The following is a 27,210-nucleotide window of genomic DNA, read 5'->3' as shown; positions in this document are numbered from 1 at the left end:
AGAGTGAATACTTGACTTAAAAAATTTATTTACCAAAATTGACGACCTCATTCAGAAATAGTTTACTACTTGAATTCACAATTAGAAACACAGTAAAAAACTGTTTTGCACAAGCACAGATAATTTTCATTGTCTCAGGGAATACTGCTGTCTCTAGTAGTATGTTACCTACGAAAGAGAAATAGTTTTCAGATACTGTCTCAGCGATCTTCATCTTACAATCAGAATGTCCAAAAAATTTGAGAAAAATATCTGCAGACCAAACTCATTCTGAGAGAATTGAAGCACCATTAGAGAACACAAGAAAAAACAATAAATAAGATCTTTCAGATGGAAATCTTTATTTTTTATCCTTCTAACATCATTTCTTAAAAAGCAGTTTAAAAATAAAAATCGCTCTTCTCACTAGGTCCTCTAAAAGCCTACTGCTTGAGGTTAAAAAGAAAAATAGAAAAGAACTGAGCATTTCAGAAGAACATTTGATACCATCATTCACTAGACATTAAGGTACAGAATGTTTAATACGTTCAAACGATTACAGAATCAAAGCATCGATTTCTTCTTTCTTACCATTCAAACTTCTTTTTAGAGTTTTGATAATAATAAATCTGATAGAATTATGATTCTAATTTTTTTTCATTTCCATGTTACCTCGTTGATTTACTTTGTGTTAATTTTGTAAACATGCTTTAAATTGAAAGATGAGCAGTTCTTAGATTGCAGGCACATACTGACTCTTTTAAGACTGATTTCGCACTTGAGGGAGCAGGTGTGAAAAAAAATTCCCTCGAAATTGTTGGATAATTTGAAGTTCCACGTTACAGGCATTTGAGGCTTTAATTAGACCCATTCCCTTATGCTCAGGGGTACAATCCTCATTGGAAACATATGATGAATATACTCGTGAAGGGTCTTGGCAATGTTTATACATTGTCTCCAGTAGTTATTTCCTGGCAGAGAGACTATTGATGTGACCTTTTAACATTCTTATACATATGGTATGAAACTATGCACAATAGTATTTCCAAAACGTATGATTATTTAGTTTTGTTGCACCAAAAAACGACAGTAAACCACATTTTGATCATTATTGTGGCTGATTTTAAAATTTTCTCAGTTTAAATAATTGTACATGGATAAAATAAAAGGTTGTTTTTTTACGTCTTCAAACACACTGTATGATAATTCCTCCATTTTCTGCATCAATGAGCAGGTTGGGGGGCTGTTTGGAGGGAATCAAAGTTTCCAACTAGACTCTTGTTAGATGATAGAGCCAGGCAAAATGACCGAATGATGAGTAATCATGAGGGAATGGGTTAAAGAATTGCTAAGATCAACAAACCGAAACTGTGCAGCTTGCGAGGAGGAAAAATAAATAAATATAAAAACAATTCTAGAGATGAAAAGATTCCTAACTTAATTTTGATTTGAAGATAAAAACATCCACTTCATGACCTCAAACATTACTAATGCTGACATGATTTTCACTTTCTCCCTCTCCTTGCGGTTAGAGGAAGTGTTTTTTTTTCTTTTTCTTTTTCTCGCTCCACATCGGATTTCAGATGTCCCGAGCAGAGGTAGAAAATTATGCTGACTAATCTAGACATTAACTACATCTAAGACAATCGTAGAGTTTGAACGGAAGAGTTGAATCAATGTTTAAGGCCTGAGACGAGAAATTAGGTATCTGGCAGATTATTTATCACAGGAGAATTTGAATAGGTACAAGTTAATTTTAGGTTTCGTCATTCATTTTTGTCGAGGGGAAATAGTATGAGGGATTTTAAGATATTCATGAAAACCTGTTTCCAGAAACCTTTACATGGGACTAGGCTAAATTATTGAATGTGCATTATACAGATCATGAGTATTACACTGATTTTACATTAAGTTCATTTTTTTTCTTCGTTTGTAAGCGTATTGAGGTCAAAACTAGCTGAACTGGAAAATGTGCAGATATAAGAGAAGTAAAGTCTGAGTACAGTTACTGTCTGAAGACATGTAGTTTTAAAGTAGGAAATGTTAAGATTCCATGATCACTTCATCATCTGAAAGTTATTTTCAGATTAGATGATGACAAATAGAAATGGAAATGGAGATAGAAATAGAGAGATCAATTGCCGCACCTGCTAGCAATAAGTCGTTAAGCTATTTTCCAGATTCAATTACAGCGGGCGATACAAAAAGATCTCACTGTTTGATTTCATCACTGATCAACATATTCAATGATTGCATGATTGATGAGGGGACAACTCTATTCAAACCCTACGAGAGCACGTACCACTCATTTAAAACATAATGACTGGTAACTAAAATAAGAAAAGACTAAATTTATAGCTAAAAATTCACTCTACAGAGAAACAGGTACATGTTTAGTTGCAAGGCTCAAAAAGAGCACAAAATTTACACAAATGTTATTGCAGAGTTAGAAAAATACAAAAAATAAATGAACGGATACCTACGTGTAGACTTTGAACACTGCGGTTCAAAAGACGAGTAAAAATTAGCTAAGTTACAAAGCCCCTTTCACAAATTGATAATGTTGTCTGATGAGTTCAGGTACAATGACTTCTCGTAAAACAATCAGTTCGTTTTTGTTATCGTTACAAAATCAGTCACTTGTAAAAATCATTCAAGACAGGATAAAAAGTATCCTGAGCTAAAATTAATAATAGGAAATTTTAAAAAGCTTAAGCATACGGAGCTTTAAGTACGCCTTGTCAGTTTTCATGATCACCACTTCGGAAGCATTTAACGAAGAGAGTGAAAGGGTTGAAAGAGGATGCATTACAAGATCTCTTTTCAGTGACCCTCTATGAATTGTCTATCACTGAAATGAATATGCAATAAAATAGTAATTGAAGAAGTGTAGAGGTTCAAAATAATTAATAACTAGGTGTAAAAGTTCGAAAGTTGGGAATTACACTTCCTGAAGTAAAAGAATCTTTCAAGAGCTCCACACTTTTCCTTTGGGGAGAAAGAAAAAAAAAGGTTCACACAGAACCAAGGATCTGCAGGAGTGACAAAAATAAATTTTCGGACACAAAACAAAGAAATTGAAAGCTCACTTTCTCTAAAGCAAAATTTTAACTGATTGAATAATAATAATGCAACAAGTTCCAAGATCTTAAAAATTCACTAATGGCAGATGCCTGATTAGACTGGGTCTGTTGGAATGAACTTTGGTAAGAGTGTCTTAACCTTTGTGGTGATGAATTTTGGGACACTGCATTGCAAACAGAATGTTGTAAAGAGGCAGAGCAAAATTATTATACTTGAGAGCAGTAAAAAATAAATGAAAAGGTTAAAAAATGGAATATAACTTCAATTGAAGCATGCGACACTAATACCCAAGTATAGAGGATTTTTGATTTTACAACACGATTAAATTCATAAAATTTCTAACGAGATGAGCTTTCTTGGTCATGCTAAAACCAAATGAAACATGAAGTAATAGAAGCTTTTCGTCATCTTCTGACTACTAAGGTTTGTGGATTGGTAAGTTTAGCATAACAAGATTCAATTAAAGTCTCAAGAAAAAAAAAAACCTTCTTCATAAAATATGTAATGAGCTGAATTGAAAGAGGCAAAAAAAAAACATCAAATGATGATTGAATAAAAACGGTAATGATAAAATAATATGACATTTTCTCTGAACAAGTCCGATGATTCCAAACAAGATGAAAAAATAAAGATAAAAACAAGACTAAGAGAAAAAGTATTGCAACATGAGAAGACGCACTTAACGCTGGGGATAAACGATAATTGAAATGATAAGGAGCTTAAGAGAGTAACTTTAAAGAAATACAAACTTACAATGAAGAAAAGTTCCTGACTGTACAGAATACCAGTAACTTAAATCCCCCTCATGCTTAATTTTAAGAGGCTTACCTCACCAATTTACAATAATTACATTTCAAACAGAACAACAAAAAAAAAGAGGAGGTATTTTTTACAACAATTTTACAAGATTACATACATGGTAAGAGTGGCTAGCAATTTTGATGCCCGACCAACATCATAATTCAGAACGATGGGTTGCAAAAAACGGTTTCTGCAAAAGGTAAGGAGCATCTACCAGAATGAAAGAAAAGAAAATACCTCTTCCTTCAGAATTCTTAAACTCAGTAAGTTTGTGTTGATGTTACTGTATTTTAAGTATAATGATGACATCTTTAGGTCTACTAGATTTTCCTGCAAAATTTAAAGATCAGAGACCCACAATTTTCCAATTTTTCTAAGTGGGTTGTTTCATTTTTTCTCTTTTCTTTGGCTAACACAACCCAGGGAATCTGCGAACTAGGTTCACTTTCTTTTATCAAAGTGTGAAAAAGAAAAACTACCTAGAAAACTTAATTGCTCAGCTATCTCATCACAAATACAAAATAACTTCTGATTTTAGTATCTTTAGCACAAAAAGAAAAACCTTCTAAAACTTATTGAGTTATATAAAAAATTTCATTTACTGAATTCAAGGAAAAACTATCAAATTTTTAGAATTTGCAAAAATGAGAAGCTTCTCCTTGCTATGACAATCAGTTGGCATCATCCCACAATGTACACTCTTAATAATTGTCTGAGCCGAAATCTCTAGGCAAGAGCAGACAGGCATTTGCAACACCTAATTCAAGAGTCATATGTAATTAGTTGGTGGTGAATCTATCACCTCTTGAAAATGAACTTGGGCGAACTTCACCTGCTGGTTGTGGCAATTTTTTGCCAGAAAAAACCAAGTTCTTCCTTGAGCAATTGGGTAAAAAGATACTTATTTTACTGAAGAATGAGACAAAACCATTGACAGTCCATTAATATTTGACAGTCATGGATCATAATGACAAAAGGGAAATAGTCTCTCCTAAAACAGCTAAAGAAAAGAGCTCAGAGGAGAATTTCTCAACTGAGGCCTGGCAAAATACAATATAGAATCATCACAGATGATAGAGCCAGAAAGTAATGATTTTAGTGAGACTTGCTTTCTTTCAGGTTAATCAAAATCATGGAAAAACTTCAATTGAGTTTGATGAAGTTCGTGAAATTTAATATCGTTAGGAAAAGGCAGTTTCTATGTCAAAATTCATGAAACAGGATTTATTTTTCACAGGAAGTAATTTTCAAATCCAGTTTAACAAGTCTTTTCCAGAGATTACCGTTCAGCATTTAACCAACTGAGATATCTTGGTTAAATGTTGAAATTCGGAAAAGAAAACAGGTATGTGTAGTGTACAGATGAATTAAAATCTACATTTTAATCTCATAAATGGAACCAGCTAAGAAAAAGTGGCTGAATTAAGCTGTTTACATGAATTGATAACTTTACTTACCACCTAAAAAGATAATAAACATACATATATATATATATATACTTGCAGACTTGTAGTGTAGGTTCAGTCTTAGGGCGATGAATTGCTGGAAAAATTGGAGCTCCTAATAAAATATACAGATTGTCGAGGTGCACTTTATTGAAGCGGGCATTGCAACTCTCAGCTTGGAGGTTTCGATGATGACATGTGGTGCATTTCATTCCTTCGAACTACCATCTGTAATGAAATCAGTCAAAAGGAGTGGGAAAATCATTAAAAGAGGAAGCAAACAGTGCCTAGTATATATTAACTTCTACATAAAAACTACATAATTCAAAATGCAGTGGTGGCTCTAGGCTTATTTGGGCAAAGTCAAATATTTTACTCTGACATCCTGTAAATGAATGCACAAAAGCTACTTTGATGATGAAAGCAAAAGATCTCATGATAAATGGGTCCATGGTGCCAATTTTCTTTAATTCATTTTCTGAAAGTATAGAGTGAACTCAGCTTCTAGGAATACCTAAAATTTTTTTTTTGAAAAAGCCCAAAATGAGACTCCCTTGAAACAATACTTTTGGCAGACTCTGATGACAAATCCAGGCGAGAGAAATGGTGTTTTATGATTGGCAGAACTCACCTTGCAGCATTGCCTTGCTACGACAACTTGGCATTCAGTTTTTAATTGGACTGATTTTGATTAGCTTTTTCTCCTTTTAGAAATAAATTTTTAAACTTTGCAATAATCTTTTTTACATACAATTTTAATGCAGAAAAACTAGCTTACAACCCTGACAAAATTTATTGCCACTGCCTCATTTTTAAGTTTCTTTTTACAGCTTCCAGCTGACAATTAAAAAATCTACAAGAACTTCCTCAGTTTTTTCCGAATTTTTCAATGCCTAGGTTACGGAAAAAAATTTCTCATAAGCACGGGCATAAATAATTTTTAAACGCATAGAACAAAATTCAGTCATATGATGAAACCACCAGTGATTTTAAGTGAGAGAAAAGTAGGTGATTTTATAGGCAAGAGAGACAAATAACAAAAGCCAAAATTAGAAATGTTAAAACTGTTTCTCTTCTGAAGGTTGCAATTGCAACTCTCAGAAATTAGATAATTAATGTTTAAGGTGATTCTGAGTGATCTAGAGACAAGATTTACCACTACACTGCGCTGCTACGCAATTTGTGTCTTTGAGAAGCAACAATAATTGCTCTGTACAAATTAATGCAAGCACTGATTCATAACAAATAGCAGCATTAATATTGAGTAGAATGATATCAAATTCGGAGGCGTCATTAACAATTTACATTGGAAACTACCATAAAGAACGTCACCCACTGACTTAAAGTGTAAAAGAGAGTCGTTATAATCTTATCCCTCTTTTACAAATCAAGTCAATGGCCTCCAGCCGTTTTAGTAGTTTCCAATATATGTACATTTTCAATGAATCTTCACAGATTTGATGTCATTCTCCATCGTAGTATTGCTGCTGCCTGTTATGGATCAGTTTCTTGTACAAAAATTTGTTCAGTGCAATAATTCTTGCTTCTCAAAGACACAAACCGTGAAGCAGCTCAACATGGTGACGGATTTGCTCCTTGGATGACTTTCAATCACCTTGAATCAAGGGCTCTTGAATTTTAAAGGACTTGTAGATAGGGAAAAAACAAAGAACATTCAAAGGATTTTTGAGATCAGACAAACGTGATACTCATCATTGACAGATTGAAATGAGAAGGGAAAATAAAGGGCTTAGAGGTGATTACTTACTTTCTGAGGTTGCTGACTTAAAACTAGCACTTTAGTGGGATAAATTTGGTTCGTATGATGTTCTTACTTGTTGTTGGGATGTTGGCATGGAATACATAGCAGTAGAGTAGCCTCCAGACTGGATAGAGGAACCCGAGGCTGCCATGTTTGCATTGCTTGGGACGCTCCTGAAAAACATCACAATTGATGAGAACCGAGAAGAAAAATAAAGGAGCAGAAAAATCATAGAGGATAATTCCATTATTCCAACATCAGATTATGCAAGGTCAACCATATTTTCACTTGAACTTTTCAGTTTAAAATCTCATGAACTGATAAACTTTGTATAAATTTGACTCAGAATTAAAAAAAAAAAAATAAAAAAAAGAGAAGACAAAAATCTATAGGATTTTAATGGAATGGCATACTTTGAGCGTATGGTTTTGGACTTCAGCAATCTGTCACTTTGAACGGAAGGTTGTTACGAAGTTACACAATGGACGACTACTAATGAAGCATTTAAACTACTCAGGGTTGGGCCAATCTGAATCTTTGAAAAATATGAACAACTGATACAATAAAACGTAACTGAACAAAAGCACATATGTATATTCAAGGTTTTACTAGTCATGTGTAGGGAACCCTGAATACATATTACAATTAGTGAAGTTGTGGAGACTGGCGGAGAGGCAAAAACAATTTATTCAAGTCTACGATGAAGTTAGAGCATGCTCAAGTTTGGGTGATGTAAAAACTATGAATGAGGAATATTATGAGGAAAGATGGAATTCTGAAGGATACTAGCTTTCACCAAAGAAACACCAAAAGAATACAAATAAAAATAAAACAAGAGGATGATCAGCAATAAAAGTAGAATATTTGTATTCCTTGAAATGAAAAACGGCACAAGATTTCTGGAACATTCAGTAGCTCATCAAATAATACATTACTGGCCAGAGAAAAGATGTTAGAGGATTTTTTGGAGCAAAATGAAAATGGACAAAATTTGCAAGCCTGTTTGCTCTTTCGAGGAGTCTTTTAATAAAGAAAAACGTTGGGAGGAAAAGGCAAGGCACCAAACTTTTCGCATTTAATTCTATCTTTTTTCACAGAAGTAAGCCAGTAATCAAGGACTTGGAAAAAATAAGAGGATCGCTGAAGCTTCGTGCAATTGGAATGCTGTATGCTACCACAAGCAGACAATGAATTCAACTGATAAAAGATACTGGAGATTTTCACTGATGTTTTTCCTTCGCGTTAGGAAGCAAATTTATCTTGTGAAAATTGTAGATAAAGCAGCTATTGAAAAAAGAGATTGTCCGTGAAAAATTCAAAAAATTCGGGAGAAAAAGGTGTGGGGGACAGTAATTCTGAAAGTTGCTTCACAAGAAGATATTACTTCCATGAGTGATTCAACGTTGAGGCTAGAAGAAATTATTGGAAATGACAAATGAATTAGCGTGTAGAGAGAAAATTTTTCCCACATTTCCTTCAATTTGTTTCAATCATGTTAGAACGAACAGTTGGTGGTATTCGTCTTTATTAGGCTAGTTTTAGATAAGAGATTATATTTTTTCATTTAGTGGGTAGTAGGGAGTATTAAATAAAAATTGATTGAAAAATGAGCTTTCCACTTGCATGGGGTATCCAAGGTGAAAGAAAAAAAGATCTTGTACTGCTACTGCCGACAATCGCCACCTTTGCTAAATGTACATTAACCAGCACTTACTAAAAGTACGTATTAAGTTATGCATAAGAAAAAAGCTTTTTAAAGACAGATTCCAGCATTATATCCTTGTTTCTCGCGAGATTACCTTCTGGCATCAGGCCTGCTCATAGGATCGGCTGATGTCCTGACAACTCCTGGCGTCGTAATTGTTGGGTGGACGGTTGCGTAAACAGCAGGGCTATTGTGGTGTCTTCATGCACATACACACAAGTCAAAAAATGTTACCGACACAAATGAAAACAAAGACACAAAAAACCAATTTCATCTGATACGTCCTAATCTTTTTCATGCAAAGACATTCTATGACCTCCGTTCTCAATCCCATTCAATAGGAAAAATTGTCCCTGACAGATTTTTTAAAGTATTATTTTCCTCATAATTCCATGACTTTCTGTGGTAGAGTGAAAACCATTGGCTTTTTTACGTTTTACTTGACGTTAAAACTTCGTACTCTGTGTTACCAAACATTCCTAATTTTTCCTTCGCTAACTTTTGAAGAGTTTTGAATTGTAAATACCTGAATATCACTTAAAACCGGAAACATTTTTGAATTTGTTCCTTGATTCACTCCACAGAGATTGGAGCTCTACTACATTCACATGCAAGCATTCTGAATTTCACTCTTGCCAATCCTTGAGAAAGATATGTTTAAGAGCAGAAAAGGGATTTTTCTAGGACAACCACTCAAAGTTACAACTATTATTACAATTCCATTATAATAAACTGTTGCAAAAAAAAAAACAAAAAAAAAAACATGCATTTATTCTTCACCAAAAAGTGTTTCCAGAGGTAAAAATGAGCTAAAATAATTCACAGCAAGAATCTATATTGTAGGAAATATATAGCTCCTGTCGCATCTTAGCACATCTATAGGATTGAACTATAAAAAAAATACTCAATGTCAGGCAAGAATGAGCCATTTTGAAAATAAAAGTGAAATTCCTCAGTGCTCAAATGAAAGTAAAAGGAGTATAAGCAGAGAAATCATTTCTCTCAATCTCCAATCATTTGAAAGCATTTAGCCATGAATTACTTCGCTCCTAAGCCTGTTTTTTATGCTACAAGGCTATTTTCTTATTTACTATTCCATTTGGCATCTATTTGCACACACAAAGCATGCATATTGAATTTTAAAATACAATTCTTCAATACAAAAGGATAATAAAAAAACAAAACACCTTGACATCCCTTAAATACAAGAATTCAATATCTGCTGAATGTTCTGGTCGGACATTAAAAGAACTTAGGTACCTTTTTTTTATAAATCTAAGAATTGAATATAAAAATATAAATATGGCAGCATGCAAAAAAAATGGCGTAGTCCCTTCAAAAACTACACTAGAAAAAATAGAGGAAAAAATTGGTTCATTTAATATTTGGTACCTACCTAATATTGGGACTGGACTGAGGCGGCTGTTGGTGGGGATTACGATGTTGGTACATCGTCGGAGGAGAAGCTGACAGTCCGTTCTCCATTGGAGGTGGCTGCGAGTAAACATTGTTTATTCGTTGCTGAGCTCCGACCGAATGAATTGCACTAGTGCGGGACTCATTCACTTGCTGGACAGTTGCTGGATGAACATTATTCACTAGAAAATGGTAACAAAAAAAAAGGATTTATTATTTTATGTTAAATTTTTAGTTGTTTTCCTTTCTTTCACTGTGGCATCAATTTCAAGAAAATAGAAGACAAATTAAAAAGAACTTCGTACTTAACAAACAAGAAATAAATCTTTCTAAATTATTTTGCCATTGATACAAAAACTGTAGTTGACAAAAATTGTTTTCTAAAAAATCTAACAATACAGAAACTGTAGATTGGTGGTGGCCTACAAAAAAACGTGACACACATGGGGCGTTGGTTCGATGGGCGGGCAGGGAGTGGAAATGGCCAATTACTATCTTCGTCATATGTCAAATACATGAAAACTTACGGAGATTTGTACAATAAATGATTTAGCATTGAAATTTTGATCGCAAACTCACTTGATGAATGGTTAAGTTCCATATCTGGACACAGATTTTCAAACAGTTGGTTTTAAATTTGATATAAGTCCGTATACAACAACAGTTCCATAAGAAGCCATGAAACCGACTATCTTCTTGCTAACCTAATTGTTGCCCCTGGTGTGTTACGAATTACACTGTTGGCGTAGCATAGGATCACATAGGATCGTTGAAAAAATCCCCGTTTTCTTTTTCATTTATTTTCTCGACAATAACTGACAAACAAGCACTTGAATTTATACAGTAATAGAGTAGAATCTTAAAAGTCTACTAAAAATAAAAAAGGAGTTGCTGAAAATTTGGATGTAATCCATGCAATACATCACTAACTTATTGAATTAGCCGTAGAATCACCATAAAATAGCATTAAAGGCGAATGTGTAGTCGTGCGTAATGACATTCAGCATACCTTGAGTGACTGGGGTGAGAGGAATGGCTAATCTAGCATTAACCGCTAGTAAATGATCTCTTCTTTGAACTAAACTGTTGACATGCTCCTCAAGCCGTAGATTCTCTGCTCGAAGCTGATGCAAACAACTTAAGAGAGAGGCAACTGAAATCAAACAAGGAATACATATTTGTATTACAGCAGAAAAAAAATGTTCTTACTGCATGTTCTTGAGTACTTACCACTTGAAAATATTCTTTCGAAAAATATTTGTTCTAAAAATTAGGGATGTCGATACTTATCCGATACTTGCAAAGTATCGATACTTTCGATCGATACTTAACGATACTCGGCATCGATACTCCACGATATCGATACCATGCAGTATCGATGCCAAGACCCCAGTATCGACGGTATCGATACTTAATCTGATTTGGCCATGAAGAAGACCTCTTCTTCTTTTTTAAAAAATTCTCTCCCCACTATTTCACCTTCATGATGCACTGTGACAAACGACGGAGTAATCAAGTTTCTCAAGATGATTACACTTCAATAAAAATGTTAAAAGCTCAGTTCGATAACTGTAGTTAAGGGCTCAAAATAGTTGACTAAGGACACGAACAGGGCTTTTTCGAGAGAGGCGTAAATCTGGCAGAATTTAACGGCCGACAGACATACGCACACTCAGAATCACGGCATAATTCAGAAATAGTATCGATGGTATCGATACCTAATAAGTATCAATACTGCAGCTCGATGCTCGATACTGGTATCGATGCTTCGAGTCGATCCCAGTATCGATACCTAGTATCGATACTTCCCTGAGTATCGACATCCCTACTAAAAATCCTTTAGCCATGAAAAGAGAGGATAATCTTTCTTTATAGAAAATAAGTCATTCACACAAATTTAGGATGGCAAAACTAAAGATGCAGTCACAAATAGTAATCATTTTAAAGTATTTGTACCATACAAAAATATTCAAACCATTTAAAAAAACTCTTAATTCATATTCAAGAAAAAGAAATCTAGAACTGTTTGTTTTATAATCGGTCTGTTGTATGCAAGAGATAAAGCCAAGTAGATGGATTTTCTTAAGGTAGAATCATAAGGAAATCACGACAGGCAGGTAAAAAAAGTTTAAAATCCACACTTCAGCACTCAATTGGCATGTTCTTAATACGCTTTTTCAAACATTCTGCATCCACGGGCAGTTTTCCTAAGAGGGAGACGTAAGAAAATCTAATCTTAATAAACAAATAATCTTGCAACTTTTTACTTGCGTACAATTTCAATAACTTTCAAACATTTGTTTCCTCCTTAACTTCTTTTTTTGGAGAGGTTTTGATTGTAGAAATTTGCAAGAGTTAGTTCACTTCCTTCCGGTTTCCTTGTGTTAGGCTGGAGTCTACATTAAGAGCTATGTGATAAAATACTCTGCGGCGAATGGCCTGGTCATTATTCCCGACTGAAAATGATCTGACTAATATTTCAAAGGTGTTGCTTACTGTCAAAGTGCTGGGCTTGTTCCATAAGGAACTGACTGCCGTGTTCCCATTGCCTCTCAAGGAGCTGGTCAAGCGTCTGAGGAATGTTGCCCCCTCCAAGTGAGGACCAGCTTACTGCACCATTACTGCTCGCAGTGGAAGTTGTTGTGGTAGCTGCAGTGGTAACTGTTGTCGAGGTGCTCGAATTTGCATTCGGTGTACTGCGACCAGAGCGAGCCTGAAATTGGAGAATTTGTGAGACTGAGTACAAACCCCTGGATCATATCCCTCCAAACTTAAGGTTGAGGATTCTAGGTGGAGAACCAAGACAAAAAGATTGAAGTTTCATGATCAAGTATTATCTGTTTGGTTCAAACTCCATACATAAGGCCAGTCTTCTATTTTAGAGAACAACTCGAATTGCATGATGTAACTACGTTTAAAAAAGGATGAATTCTAGTACTTTTGAGCTCATCTGACTGCTGCTAATTCAATTTCATTGACCTTTCCATCTTCAGGCATCCACATCGTCAATCTCAATTTACATAAAACCTTTGTCAAGATAACTCAAAACAAAACGATAGATTTGATGGTGAAATTGAAACTGAAATAAAATAAAATAATAAATGTAAAAACTAGCTGTGACACTTATAGCAAGAATGTGGAAACATTCTTTAGTGAGAAGTTCAACATGACGGAGCAGCTACAAAAGATACACCTACTGATGGACTAACCTCTGATATGACCCGACTATAAAGCTGTGGTCCAACAAGAGAGGCATTTGGTTCAGCCCGATAGATACTGTGCGCTTCCAGCTCTGCATTCAGGGTATCCGTCATTTTTTGCGCCATCATTGAGGATGGATTCAACTGATTACCCAGCATGTGTGGAGCATTCACGACACCATTTTGAAATCTTCAGGGACAAAATGGCATTGATTTAGAATTAAACAAGAAAGTAAAATTTGTCTCTAGGAGTAAGCTAAGCATTATTATGGCTTCAAAAAAGTTGAACCGGGAGAAAGATTACTTCAAAAATCTTAAATTCATTTTACTGCTTTTTTACTAGTTTTTTCTTTAGTTCGGTTTTTCCGAAAATCTTTCAAATGCTTCTTCTCTGAAGGAAAAATGTAGCAACACCCCTTACAACCAGAGAATGTTTCAATTTGCGATGGAGTTTATGCTACAGATTTTGCCAAAACTCCTGACAAAATGTTACTGCCTAATGTAAAACAAGCAACTCATAGATAAGATTTTGAGTGGGTCTCATTACATTCCCAAGTAGGTTCACAGAGTGTGATTGCAATGCAGCCCCTCCCTCCCTCTATCCATCCTTCCCCTCATTAGAATGAAAAAATACAACTCATTCAAAGTTGATAAACTACAGTAAAGAGCAACCAAACAGAAACTACTTACAGCTTCGTTTCTTTCTCATCTTTGACAGGCTGCGCTTGCGGCTGTGGTTGAGGCTGAGATAAAGACATGCTACCTCGACGGCCCTTGGTGGTAGAATTGTTACCTTTCTTATTGGAAATTTCTGGACTACTTGGAGGGGAATCTTTAGGGGCAGCGCTGCAAAAAAATATCAAGTTTAGAATGGAAATAATCAAAAAATGTACAGTACATGCTTATCAGACTCCCACTTACCAAAAAAAATAAAGTTAATAAAGAATTTGAATGAGCAACAATTTCGTAGTTAACAAGCTGTTTCAGCTTTGAGGAGTATCAAACAAAGTTAGAACACCGAATTGACAGCACAGAGCAGGGATCAATAGGGCGATGAATCTAATAATTTTTTCCAACCCATGGATGCAGATGAAAATGTTTATTTCTTTGACTTGTCTACAGGTGATAAAAAATTTTGAACATCAACTTTTTGCTGAAGGTATTTAAACATCCTGTACGGTGGCCATAAGTTTTATCAGAATCACATGAACCATAAGTTTTATCAGGAGTTATTTAGCAGATGTGGACGGTTACTAACGGAGCCCCTCTTTGCTCCTTTGACTTGATGAAGAAAAGGACTTTATCTTCCTTTGACCTGTGATAATACTGACGAGGGATAAAGCTTCAGTGACGGAGAGCTACATATTGCCACTTCTGATCAACATAACAGGCCAACATTGGGGCCGACTTCATAACACAGTCTCCGATCAAATTAAAGGCTTAAAGTGTTTATTTCCTGAGCTCTACTGATAATAAACTTTGATATTTTGAAGTGGAGCGAAGCTTCAAAAGACGCTATGTAGAATTTATGGTGAAAAGTTACAGAATTTGTGGAGAATGACAATCTCTAGTAACTTGGACCCTACAGTAACACATTCAAGCTTATACTGTTTACCAGCAGGTGGTACTGCCTGACTGGGGAAGATCGTATACGTACAGGTACATGAAATCTCTTCAAGCTGCCAGACTAGGATTAAATGCCTTGGAGAGAAAGTTAGAAACAAAGTTCAACTGGGACAACCACTTTGAATCCGAGAGAATTTAAGATGTTTTTTTCTTTCTCTCTCTCTCCAGCATGTACAAATGTACAACACTTGGATGTTGATCATTCTCATTGGAGAATTAAAGCGCTTACTTTGTGTCTGGGGTGGGACTGCTTGTTCTAGATCCAGCTAAACTTTTCTTCCCACCAGCCGGGGAAGTTTGATCCGCTTACTGAGTGACGCTTTTTCTTGCCTTTTTCTGATTTTTCATTTGACTGAGATCTATGGGCATAAAGCCAAGAGAATATGAAAACAGGCACATTTACTAATATTTTTCAAGGTGACAGCAATGACGTCCTTACAAGGTACTACATTTACAATATTTACGAGGTAAATATTTTTAGAATAACTTTCAAGAGAAAATTCAGACTGGTGACATGTTTGAATTACAACCTTTGTGACAATTTTCTTACAGCTGTGAAAACTCAAGAGACACAGAAAAGCCAAGAAAGAAGAAATTTCCATCTTTATAATCCTGTTCCATGGCAAATTCTAGGAATATTTTTTATGCCTTCTCACCATTTTCCACCCCTGTAGACATCCTGGTACTACGAACACGCCATTGACCATTTAGAAAAATATTCTATTCACTGCAAATTTGGAATTACAATTTCCACAGGAACGCATGATTGAGGAGGCTTAATTCACAGACTACTTCAGGGAAACTATTCTTTTTACAGTTATGAGGAAACTGCTTCATTTACAGAGAAAGCCAAGGGCAATCGAGTGCATTGTAATCAATGCTTTTCTTGAGGAAAAAAGCTCACTATTAACATGCCACATTGATGGAGGTAGGGGGCAATTTTAATGTTAGTTCATACTTAAATAGAGAAATTTCTAGGAAAGGTAGGTAAATGAGAGATTTAGAAGATAAATGAAAGAAATGACCTTGAATAAAATTTACCTTGAGCGTTTGGCAGGAGACATATCACTACCATGAGCAGCAGCATTTGTGCTTGCTATTGCAGGGGCCGCAGTGGAGTAAGGAACTGAGACCACAATGGAATTAGTTGTTGGTGTTGCAGAGTTCGTACCTGAGAGAGACAAAGTGGGATTGGAAGTTAATGGTGACTGGTTAGTACTAGAATAGTGAGGCAAAAGAGATATAACTTATAAAACCTAAAGAATTCTGATGGACAACAAACAGCAAGCTTTTATTCAAAGGACATGAAAAAATGTAAATAAATTGTAAAGTAAGTTGTAAGTATTTGAATGGTTTTGTAAAGTGATGCTTTGTCGTTCCCCAGACAAATAGACCTAACTTCATTCAACGGTTGCAAAACTGAATCAGATTATTCAATTTTTAACAAGATTATGATCCCCTAATTTTTATACAAACTGTAGCTGATTTTTGTGTACAATCAGAAGTAAAATCAGTAAAATTTTTTGGGTGAAAAAAGGCACCACCCTAGTTTCTCTGAAGCTATTAAAATTATCCAATTTTACTTTAATTGAGTTCAAATAGTTAATGGTGACCGTCAGAATAGTCAGGCAAAAGACATGACTCATACAAGACTTTAAGTAACTTTTATGGACACAAACCAGCAAACTCTCATGAAAACAGAACATGAAAAAAATGTAAAAAAAAATTGTTAAATACGTATCGCATTTGATTGGTCTTAAAAGCTGATAAGTTTTTTGCTTCCCATATGAAGGACGTAATTTCATTCCAAGATTGCAAAATTGAATCATATAATTCAATTTTTTACATGACTATGATCCCCCAATTTCTGCTTAAATTGTTGCTGATTTGTGTTTCAGTGCGATTTGTGATTCAGGAGTAAGTAAAATCAGTAAAATTGTAGGGGGAAAAAAGAGAACACTGCCCCTGTTCTTCCTTCAGAAGCGACTAAAATTATCCAATTAATTTAATTGAGTTGGAGCACTTTGATGAAAATATGAATTGAACTCACTTGAAGCCTTGGATACGGCAGGTGAGGAAAACCCAGAGCCAGGGGTCAGCGGAGCGGCTGAGGACGGGGACGGATAAGCACCCTCCGCTTTGACCACGACTGAGGGCGCATTAGCATCACCACCCTGTTCAGTAGCATTTATATCCAGCATTTTTTTGGCGTCTTTCTCGTCCCGAAGGAGAAACTTCACTGTCTTTAGCGGCACTGTTGGGAGGCGTACGCGCACCCCCCTTACGTTTTTTATTCTTACTGTCACCGAACACACTTTCACTCGGGGCCACGATACTTTCAACAAAGTTCAACGTGGTAAACTTATCACTTAGTTCAGACTTAACACTTGACGATGTGGATGTAGGAATGGCTGCTGGCTGAGCGCTTAGCGTGGAACTTTCTTCTGTGCCGGCTGAATTTATTTCTACACTGCTTCCCTCCTATTAGTTTGATATTGAAAGTTTCAGTACACCTGGAAAAGAGGGACAAACTCTTTCAGAAAGAAACTGTGATCTTTGAAAGCATGTGATTTTCTCAGGTTCAAATTGGTTTTCTTTGGAGTTTCATTCCTTAGATAAGGGAAGATTCAGGGCTTTCACCAAAGGCTGGATAGAAATTTGCCATTCAATTATCTTCAAAGATTAAACAACTTATGGTATAAAAACAAGTTTCTTTAGTTTATTGCCTACCACCCCTTTCTTTACAGGATATAAAAATTCTTCAGTCTTTTTCATTTTCTGAAGGACGACAAAAAACAACTCTAACCATATGCCAAGTTTAAAAGAGGACGAAATTGAGGTACTGTTGATAGGCTGACGACATTTCAACAACATTTATCCAAAAACACTATTTCAAAAGTTCTCATTTGCCGAGCTCCTCCTGGCTTAGGGTTCTTTGTGCTGTGTACGACATAGCAAGTGATCATCTAAAATTGTTTTTCTTGACAAGCCATTCCATAGATGTTATACAATAGGTTATAACAAAGTTTCTCTGGAAAAATTGTTTGAGACGAAAGTTTTCGTGCAGAGCTTCATTATGGGAGGAGACCTGCTAAACAATTGCCTTCATATGAAAGAAGCGCATCTTTTTCTAGAGGGACACCACAAACCAAGTAAACAAACGTAACTTATACGACGATTCAACCCTAACTAGAGGGCTCTTTACCTGGCTTGTCGGTAGATGTTATTACAGGTCCACCAGACTTAGTCGTGCTGCTGGTCTTACGTTTTGGCACTGATTTGTCGATAGTTTCTTTGTCCTCGGGTGAAGAATCAAGGGGATTAGTGGAGGGTACAGGTCGATATGGAGGGATGGGTTTAACGTTACCACCTTTTTTCTGAAAACATAATTTCACTCAATTACTTGACTTTTTGGTTCATAAACACAAAAGCCCAGCCCATTGTTAATAAGTTCTTAAACGTACATTTTCAGTGAAAAAATGTCATCAACTCGTTGTCTTTGTGCTATCTCCTCGTTTTAGTGCTTTATCATTTCTTGTTGTCTTAAAATACTTATTTATAAAAAGCTTTCAACTTTTTGGTCAGTGATACATACTACAATTACGTTTTACAACTTAACCGACATTAGTCAATCAGATGAAATTTTTAAATACTTAATAAGAGAAGTTCAACATTCATTTGAAAGGTTGCTTATTCCAAACTAAAATTAAAGATGGAGAGAACTTTTCTCCGTTAAAATAAAAGTTCCCTTTTTAGATCATTTATATCAAGTGGAGTTTTGACTTAAAACTTCTGGTTTTTTGAAAATCCCTAAAATTGAAAAATGCCCTCTCATTGATCCCTGCAGTTTTATGTTTTCCGTCAATAAAATATTTGTCTTGCTTCTCGTACCTTCTGTGCATAAATGCTCAGCTCCGAAGAGTCAACATTTAAATAATTTTTAAAATGTAACAACGAATGGTTGACACTTTAAACGATTTTTTTCCCCAAATCTTTTTTGTTTACTTGAAATTGTTTTAATTAGTAATGTCTACCAACAATGATAGCAACCAAAATCCTTTCACTGCACTGAATTTACTTTCCATTTTCTAATTAATTTATGTTCTTCAATCTTATTTGATTATACGAAAATACCGTCCACTCTCAAGTTTTGTACCCGCATACACGACAGTCCCTAACAATTAAGCTTGTTTCAGAGAGGATCTCAAACTCACTGACTTATTCCAGAATTTCATTACTTTACTCAGTTGTCGCGTAATGATGCTGACAGTAGCCACAATATTTTACGTTATCTAAATAATTTCCAGCTTCTTCACACAGCAAGCCCATTGCCTGGGCACATGGTCACATGAAATTGCTGACGGCATCCTGCTTTATTGCATTGCATACACGCACCGTTCGTAGCTTTGCTCCCTTTACCGTTCTCTTCACAAATATAACACGTCTGCAATAATGCACAAACAAACGTTAGAAATAGAGAAGAGAGAGCAGTAACTGGGAGATTTTAGATCTGATAGCTGGCCTCAGCTAAAATTTTGGCGGTGACTTATCATAATAAGTCACCGCTATATAAAGAAGAAATGCTATCCATGTTTGATCATTAATGAGAACACTATTTTAACAGACTCATTAAGTATACTAATAATTTGAACCGAAATGAGTTTTTGAGTTACCTCTTCAAGTTTTCTTTTACAATGAAGTTTACTGGATTAAAAATGTAATACATGACCAGTTTACACAGGTATACCTATTAGATGGAAGTTTCACTTCCTCGAAGAACAATTTTCTTTTTCATCTTCTACTTCTTTGAGAAGGGAGGTCTAATATTGGGTTAAACCATGAAAAAACATTCCTGTTGGATAAGACTTCAATGAGTTGCAAGAGGGATGTCATTATTACACTAAAGATAGGATGAGAGAGAAAATATTTCTTCCAGTCACTAACCTTATTAAATCTTTCAGGAGGAATTTGATGCAGAAGAATAGGTTCCATAGTAGTTACATTTCCAAAGCGCACCTCTGGAATGTAGAGTGCACAAACAACATGGGCCCAGCCACTATTATCAGTTTTTTTAAGTGCACCATCTTTGCATGGACACAATTCACAACGCTGAACAAACAAGAGAAATGTTCAAATTAGGAGTGGAAATACTGTTTAAGGATCATTGTTTACAGTGAAAATCATGTCGAACCGCTTTCAGCTGGCTTCTTCTTTTATTCGAATAATTTGTGAAACACAACACCAACTTCTGTCAGGGGTGCCATTCGAAGGGGAGCAGGCTGGGCAACTGCCCCTCACTGCTTTTAAGTTAGGCTGGGAAAAACCACTTGTCTGCCGTTTCCAAGGTGCAACCTGCGCGGCGGCCCCCCGCCCCCCCGCCCCAAAAAAAAAACCCCTTGTCATTAATTTGCCCAGCCGTGCAATCATCTGAAATGGCACCCCTGAGTTCTATCTCAATAAGACAGCTTCTCTCGTCTTGTATATTTTAGTCCAGTCAATTTAGCTCTAAATAAGGGTCATCTGGGAAAATCCATATATAGAAGGTTTTTTTGCGGAAACATGTTGCATTAGGCAACCAGAACAACATATCAAAAGTTTACCAAAATCGGCCGTCCGCTAAGGCCGCCATCTTGAAAAAAGGGGGGGCGGGGGGCCAAAATACGCCGCCGGCGACCGGTTTTTAGCTTTTATCTTGAAAAATATCGATGCTACGGAAAAATGTCACTGAACCTTTTAAAAAGATCATAAAATTTCCTATTAGAAACACTATACATTTATCAAGTTGCGACTTCTGGTTCGTGAGATATGGCGGTAGTTTCCTGCGGCTAGGAAAGTCAAATCTTGCGAGAAATCACGTTTTTTCAACAAAATCTGTAATTATCTTAAAAACGGCGAGTCTGAGGCAAAAAAGTGTTCTCACCGGAATGAAAGAGCATGAAATTTCCATGCTAAAAATGCTTATGAATTCACTAGGGGGTCCGCCCCCGGAGCGCTATGCGGTCCGAACCAACGGCGGCTACTACGCGGTGAGGCTCGGCTTGGCCGCGCCATGCATTGTTGCGGTCCAAGATGAAACGGCTTCACTTTTTTGGTAGATTTACCGCGAGGGTAAGTCATATTATCCATTTAAATATGTGCTAATTTCCTTTCATCATGAACCCCCCCCCCCCCTCCCCCTTTAGGTCATGCATGTTGTATAGTTAACAAATGTCAACGGTCGCGCTTGAAGATAATGTTATTATTTTATGCTTTCTTATTCAAATTAAATTTGTCAAACAACAAATCTTCTTTTTCAAAGTAACTAAAAGGAAATGAATTAATACAAAATATAGAAAGAGGGAGTTTAAATTCATCCTCTGCTTCCTCTTCGATGAGTGTTTCTGCTTGATTGCTGCATCCCAAGCCGGAACAATGTAGACAAATGTCACTGCATGGTAGACCAGCTCTCTTACAAGAGCAGCGGTTACTACAGCCTTTCGAACATGTACATGAGATGATTTGTAAAAGTTCTTGGGGGGGGGGGGGGGGGTCAGGCGGGTTGAGCATAGGCACAAGGAGAAGCCTGAGTTCCGAAGATTTCCACCCCTATTCTTTGGGATTCCGTTTTCTTCCTCTCCAGAGTTGAACTTGATAATATACACGTAAGAAGTGTTGTTTGCACGCATCTGAAGTTGGAGGCAACGTTTGCAGTTTCACCTCAGTTTTTGCCTTGCCAAAGCACGATTAAAACATTGAAATCTGCATTTGTTCAAAGCAGTAACTGATTTTTCAGCACCATACAGCAAAAGAACGAGTTGCTCACCCGCTTGACAAAGCTCATCTTGAGTGCAGTCGGTTTCATCAAATTTCTCAGCAATACAAGAGACTTCGCCACATTTTTCCAACAGTTTAATAAATTTGCCTTTGCCCTTGCCACGAAATGCTGAAGTAGTATCACATCCACTGACGACATGGATAAACAGAATGCTCTTCTTCAAATTTACATTCGATGTTCGCAATTGATTTGAGCTAAAAATTTGGGCTGCATATTTGCCCTTACCTGGTTTGAGTAATAGGACGTCGCTTGATGCAGGCGTCAAAGCTATCATTAGAACAAGGAGGTCAATGTCTTCACCAACGATTAGAGTACCTATATTGAGAGAGTATGGCCACCGGTGTTACCACCTCTGATTGGCTCAGCCATCTTAGGCTGAATGGAGCCCTTAGGACCCAAAAATGGCGGACGCCATAAATTAATGTGATGCAAAATGACTCAAATTGTAGTTTTCTTTGCTTATCGTAACGAGAAATTTACCCAAATGCACTATTGCGATTCTTTACATATTTTTAAGGCTAATCGTGTGCAATTTTTGAGAAAAATTATCTTAGATGTAGTAAGGTTGGCAGCAAGTGCGGTTGGTGAAAACCGTCAAAAGTTGCCAATGACCCCCCTCCTATCCACAAAAACCAAAACAAAGCACCGCCATTTTTGGGTCCTAAAAGTCTCTCCATGGGGCCCAGTGGCCATACTCTCTCAATATAGGTACTCTACCAACGATAACAACTTGTTTCTTCGTTCCTCTCGGCAGACTGAGAGCTTCATTTACGATGAGAGTATCCGCATCGTCCTCTGCTTGAGATACTTTAACTTGACTCCCTGTAGTAAAGTGTTTCGATAGCAAGCAAATCAAACGCGCCTCATTCTTTTCATTATAGATAGAAGCAAGTCCTGGGCCACGGATAGAGGAGTGTCCTCACAAAAAATTAAGGCAGGACATTTCTTAAAGATATCACGTCGTCACCTTTCAACGCTTTTTGTAGAATCTGTTGCGCTTTTTGTTCGTATCCATCAAAAACAATTGAACCTTCAAGACCATCATGCTTTTCAACACATAGGTATTAATAAACGATTCCACCGCTTAAGGTAATAAACGAAGAAATGCTTGTCTTATTCCTATTTCTATATTTTGTATTAATTCATTTCCTTTTAGTTACTTTGAAAAAAGAAGATTTGTTGTTTGACAAATTTAATTTGAATAAGAAAGCATAAAATAATAACATTATCTTCAAGCGCGACCGTTGACATTTGTTAACTATACAACATGCATGACCTAAGGGGGGAGGGGGGGGGGGGTTCATGATGAAAGGAAATTAGCACATATTTAAATGGATAATATGACTTACCCTCGCGGTAAATCTACCAAAAAAGTGAAGCCGTTTCATCTTGGACCGCAACAATGCATGGCGCGGCCAAGCCGAGCCTCACCGCGTAGTAGCCGCCGTTGGTTCGGACCGCATAGCGCTCCGGGGGCGGACCCCCTAGTGAATTCATAAGCATTTTTAGCATGGAAATTTCATGCTCTTTCATTCCGGTGAGAACACTTTTTTGCCTCAGACTCGCCGTTTTTAAGATAATTACAGATTTTGTTGAAAAAACGTGATTTCTCGCAAGATTTGACTTTCCTAGCCGCAGGAAACTACCGCCATATCTCACGAACCAGAAGTCGCAACTTGATAAATGTATAGTGTTTCTAATAGGAAATTTTATGATCTTTTTAAAAGGTTCAGTGACATTTTTCCGTAGCATCGATATTTTTCAAGATAAAAGCTAAAAACCGGTCGCCGGCGGCGTATTTTGGCCCCCCGCCCCCCCTTTTTTCAAGATGGCGGCCTTAGCGGACGGCCGATTTTGGTAAACTTTTGATATGTTGTTCTGGTTGCCTAATGCAACATGTTTCCGCAAAAAAACCTTCTATATATAGATTTTCCCAGAAAAATGCTAGATTGACTGGACTAATTGTAGCATGTCAGTCTCAAAATATCAGTAAACAGCTAGGATACTGAACAGGTTCAGGGAATTGCATTTTGATCCCTTCTTTTTTATTGCTTAGAACTTCCAGAAAAACCTGAATAACTTTTGAGTTTTCTCTTCAACAAAGTTTACTTAAAAATAAATTTATGAACTTACCACACGAGCAGACCTTTCTTGAGATTCACACTTTCTACAATACCAGTTACCTTGAGGAACGGATACTATTCCATAACAAGCTGTAATGATAGGAAACAAAAGAATATCATTAGCTTTAAAGTAAAAAAAGTACATCAGTACTTGAAACTCAGCATGAAGTCTTAGCAGCCATCTGGCCTGCAACTTTTTTTTCTTAGGGTCTAAAATGAAAAATTGGCCTTTAGAAATGCCTCAAGTAAGGGGCACCTTGCAGAATGCGCAGAAAAATCTCAAGTTAGAGTATAACAACGATTTTCTTGGCCGCCTAGCCTTTGCCGCTAGTTACATTTCTTAGCGGCCAAAGGCGATTGCTTTACAGAAAATTGCTGATCAGCCAGCGTGTGTTTCAAACACTGCATTCAATAAGATGAATAAACAAGTAAGCATTTCCCATGATGATAAATTGAAAAACAAAGAACCCTCTATCTTTAGACGATTACTTTTTTTCTTCTTATTGCGAAAAAAACTAGTTCTTTTTATTTAAATGACACATAAAACGTAAAGTATTCCTCAGTATCAGTCCTTAGCATGAGGTAAGTCTAAAGTAGAAACCACGCCAAATAAGTTTACGCACTTTCAGACTACGATAGAAGATCCGCCACCTCACTTCTTACATTTACTTCACATGTGAAAGTGACATCAGACGATCTTTTGTTACAGTCTAGAAGTGCGTAATCTTATATGGCATGGACTCGGGTGAATATGGAGTAGCGTACACGGCTTGAATACAGACTTGCTAAAATGGTATGAGAAGCGATATACTTCATTGTGATGACCATTTTGAGGGCAAGACCCCATTGTTAAGAGGGTAATAAAACACTAGATGAAACATAAAGTTTAAAATGTAAAAGTTACTCGACTTATTGGAAGTAATGTCTATGCCCAGATATCAATTTGGAGGTTAGGTAATTCCTATGATTGTTTACACATGATCATCCTTCTATGGAACCTGGATCACATCCATACAGCAAATATAACACAGAATGCTGGGTGAAAGACATTATGGTAGGTGGCAAAATAAAGATAGACAAGGGAAATCAGTCGCTTCAGATAGGGCTGAGGGGCGAAACCCCACACTTGGGTTCAGTGCTGGCATTCAAATGATTGACCGCATTGTTTTACTCTAGATTTTAGGAGAACTAAACAAGATGGGTCGTTGACAAATTACTTTCCTTGGAAATGAGCTAATAATCAAATAGAACTTCTGACAAATTTTGAGTACGGAACGATGCTGCCTCGGCAGGTGGTTCATTCAATATTTGATGCCAAATGTCTAGAGCAAAATGTGTCAGTGAGCACAACACAAAGTCACGAGTTTGAAAGCCACTGAGGGCTCTCCTATAAGAAAAAACTTGGGAAGAAAAATAGAGTTTGGTGACAGAGGTAGTCGGAGAAGTCGGAGAGCATGGACGAAGGCGATGAGTTCAGCTTACCTTGGTGAACAGCAACTGTGCATCCTTGACCATCGCAGTAAACTAAAGGATTTTCAGCCCAACCTCTTTCATCGGAACAAACGCAGCAGCCACCAACCATTTCCTTCATCCTTTAATACCGAAATTATAAGTGTGAAGCGTTGCGTGGATATCTTACGAGAATCACGAGCCTCATGTTGAAGGTGCTTGTCACCATGCGGCAAAAGATGAGTGTTACGTTGCGCACGAATAAATACACATTTTAGGTAAGTTTGAGGGGAAATGAAGAAAATTTTAAAAGTTCACACAGCGTTAATAAATAAACATTAGACCCACTAAAATTACCTTCGCCTAGAAGGTAATGACCTCCATTTTGTGATGGATGTATAATTGCATTGCCGCCAAATAGTTACATAAGAATTATATTAAGGACAACTGCAAGTTTAGACTTTTCTAGTAAAATATAAGGCATAAATTTAAAATATTTTGAAAAAAGAAAGGTTTACATGATCATTGATTGATTCGCGAATTATTTTTTGAAAATAAAAATTTTATATATAAAAACTTGGCTACAATGAAACCAACGCTATCTAGCGTTGAGATTTGTGAATCTAATGTGGCGCTAAATTTGAAACTACAAACTACACGGCCAAGTCCGCAATGCTCATGCAATGCAACCACGTTGAAAGGAAGATGCGTGCTTTCTTTATCATAAATCTTTTTACTTAAATGCATGGGTGGTACTTTTCAGAATCTGCTTCAAAACTGCTGTGCGGATGCAAAAATAGCTGATCAAACTAACAACTTGTCGAATTTTCCCTCTTTACCTTAGAACTCATGAAAATGTGACCGTCTGCAGGGAAAAAGTGACATCAGGATTCGTTTGGAGACCCGCACAAGATAAATTATCAATAATTTTTTTTTTTTAAAACTCACTTGCACGCAAAAATATTAGCAACTCCCGCATTCTCAGCGCGACTGTTTCCCTGGCCCACGACGCGGCGGTCGCTATAATTTTTCTTCGCACCTCGCCTACTGAGGGTACTGAACAGAGGATTGTTGATACCGCTCAAATCTTGGTTGAAACTGTAGGGGTGCTTGAGGATAAAAATATTTTCCCAAATTGTTAGATCTTGCTTTTTATTAATTTCTTTGAGGAGCGAAGGATTTGTGTTTACTTCATGGTTTTCTTTCCATACATGTGCTGCCACCGCCGACCTTCCAATCTCTTTTTTCTTGATGCAATTTCCATGTTCTTTGCCCCTAATTTTCAGCGATCTAATCGTTTGTCCGATGTAGACCTTGTCGCAATTTTTACAGTCTATTTCATAAATGTCGGATTTCTCACAGTTTTCTGTGTCCACATTGTCTATGTTTTTACTAAAAAAATTTCCCACATTAAATTTGCTAAAAAAAGACGAGGGACATGGTCAACAAAAACTCAGAATTTTGTTTATTAAAAAGTATCAAAAAGTCATGATTCCTTATCAAATAACTATAAGTATGTAGCATAAAATTACCCTACGTACAAATAATCTATTTACTTGTAATTTTTTTTGTGAGTTTTATTACAAGCAATGGTATATCAATTAGGAGAATGTAAACTTTTGAAACTTTTCAAAGGAGCAGTTTCTTTACTGAATCCAACAGCTTTTTGGCACTCCGTTTAAAAAGAGGTCAACTTGAATATTTTTGTTTCAAAATTTGGTCGTTTTATGATGCATTGCTATACTTACTCCTCTGAATTGATTTTTAATCAAAACCTCAATTTGAAAAATTCCCGACTTGACTTCT

The 27,210-nt window shown here is 36.4% G+C and overlaps 1 protein-coding gene across 1 annotated transcript; it reads right to left on the bottom strand.

Moving 5' to 3' along the window:
- Positions 1 to 11: 11 nt before the first annotated feature.
- On the bottom strand, positions 12 to 25,817 carry LOC109039007 (zinc finger protein zfp-1). Its single transcript, XM_072299078.1, is given in 17 exon segments — positions 12 to 5,537; positions 7,145 to 7,244; positions 8,871 to 8,975; positions 10,173 to 10,374; positions 11,202 to 11,345; positions 12,689 to 12,905; positions 13,402 to 13,582; positions 14,083 to 14,238; positions 16,060 to 16,189; positions 17,069 to 17,362; positions 17,505 to 17,531; positions 18,224 to 18,412; positions 19,257 to 19,359; positions 19,361 to 19,462; positions 19,963 to 20,127; positions 23,966 to 24,045; positions 25,438 to 25,817. Coding segments are annotated over 17 exon segments (2,361 nt in total). The 5' UTR covers positions 25,547 to 25,817; the 3' UTR covers positions 12 to 5,480.
- Positions 25,818 to 27,210: the final 1,393 nt, after the last annotated feature.

Source organism: Bemisia tabaci, chromosome 4 (assembly GCF_918797505.1).
Source record: "Bemisia tabaci chromosome 4, PGI_BMITA_v3".
In the NCBI taxonomy this organism is placed as follows: domain Eukaryota; kingdom Metazoa; phylum Arthropoda; class Insecta; order Hemiptera; family Aleyrodidae; genus Bemisia; species Bemisia tabaci.
Note: the sequence above shows the minus strand (reverse complement) of the source record. Positions and strands in the feature narration are given on the sequence as shown.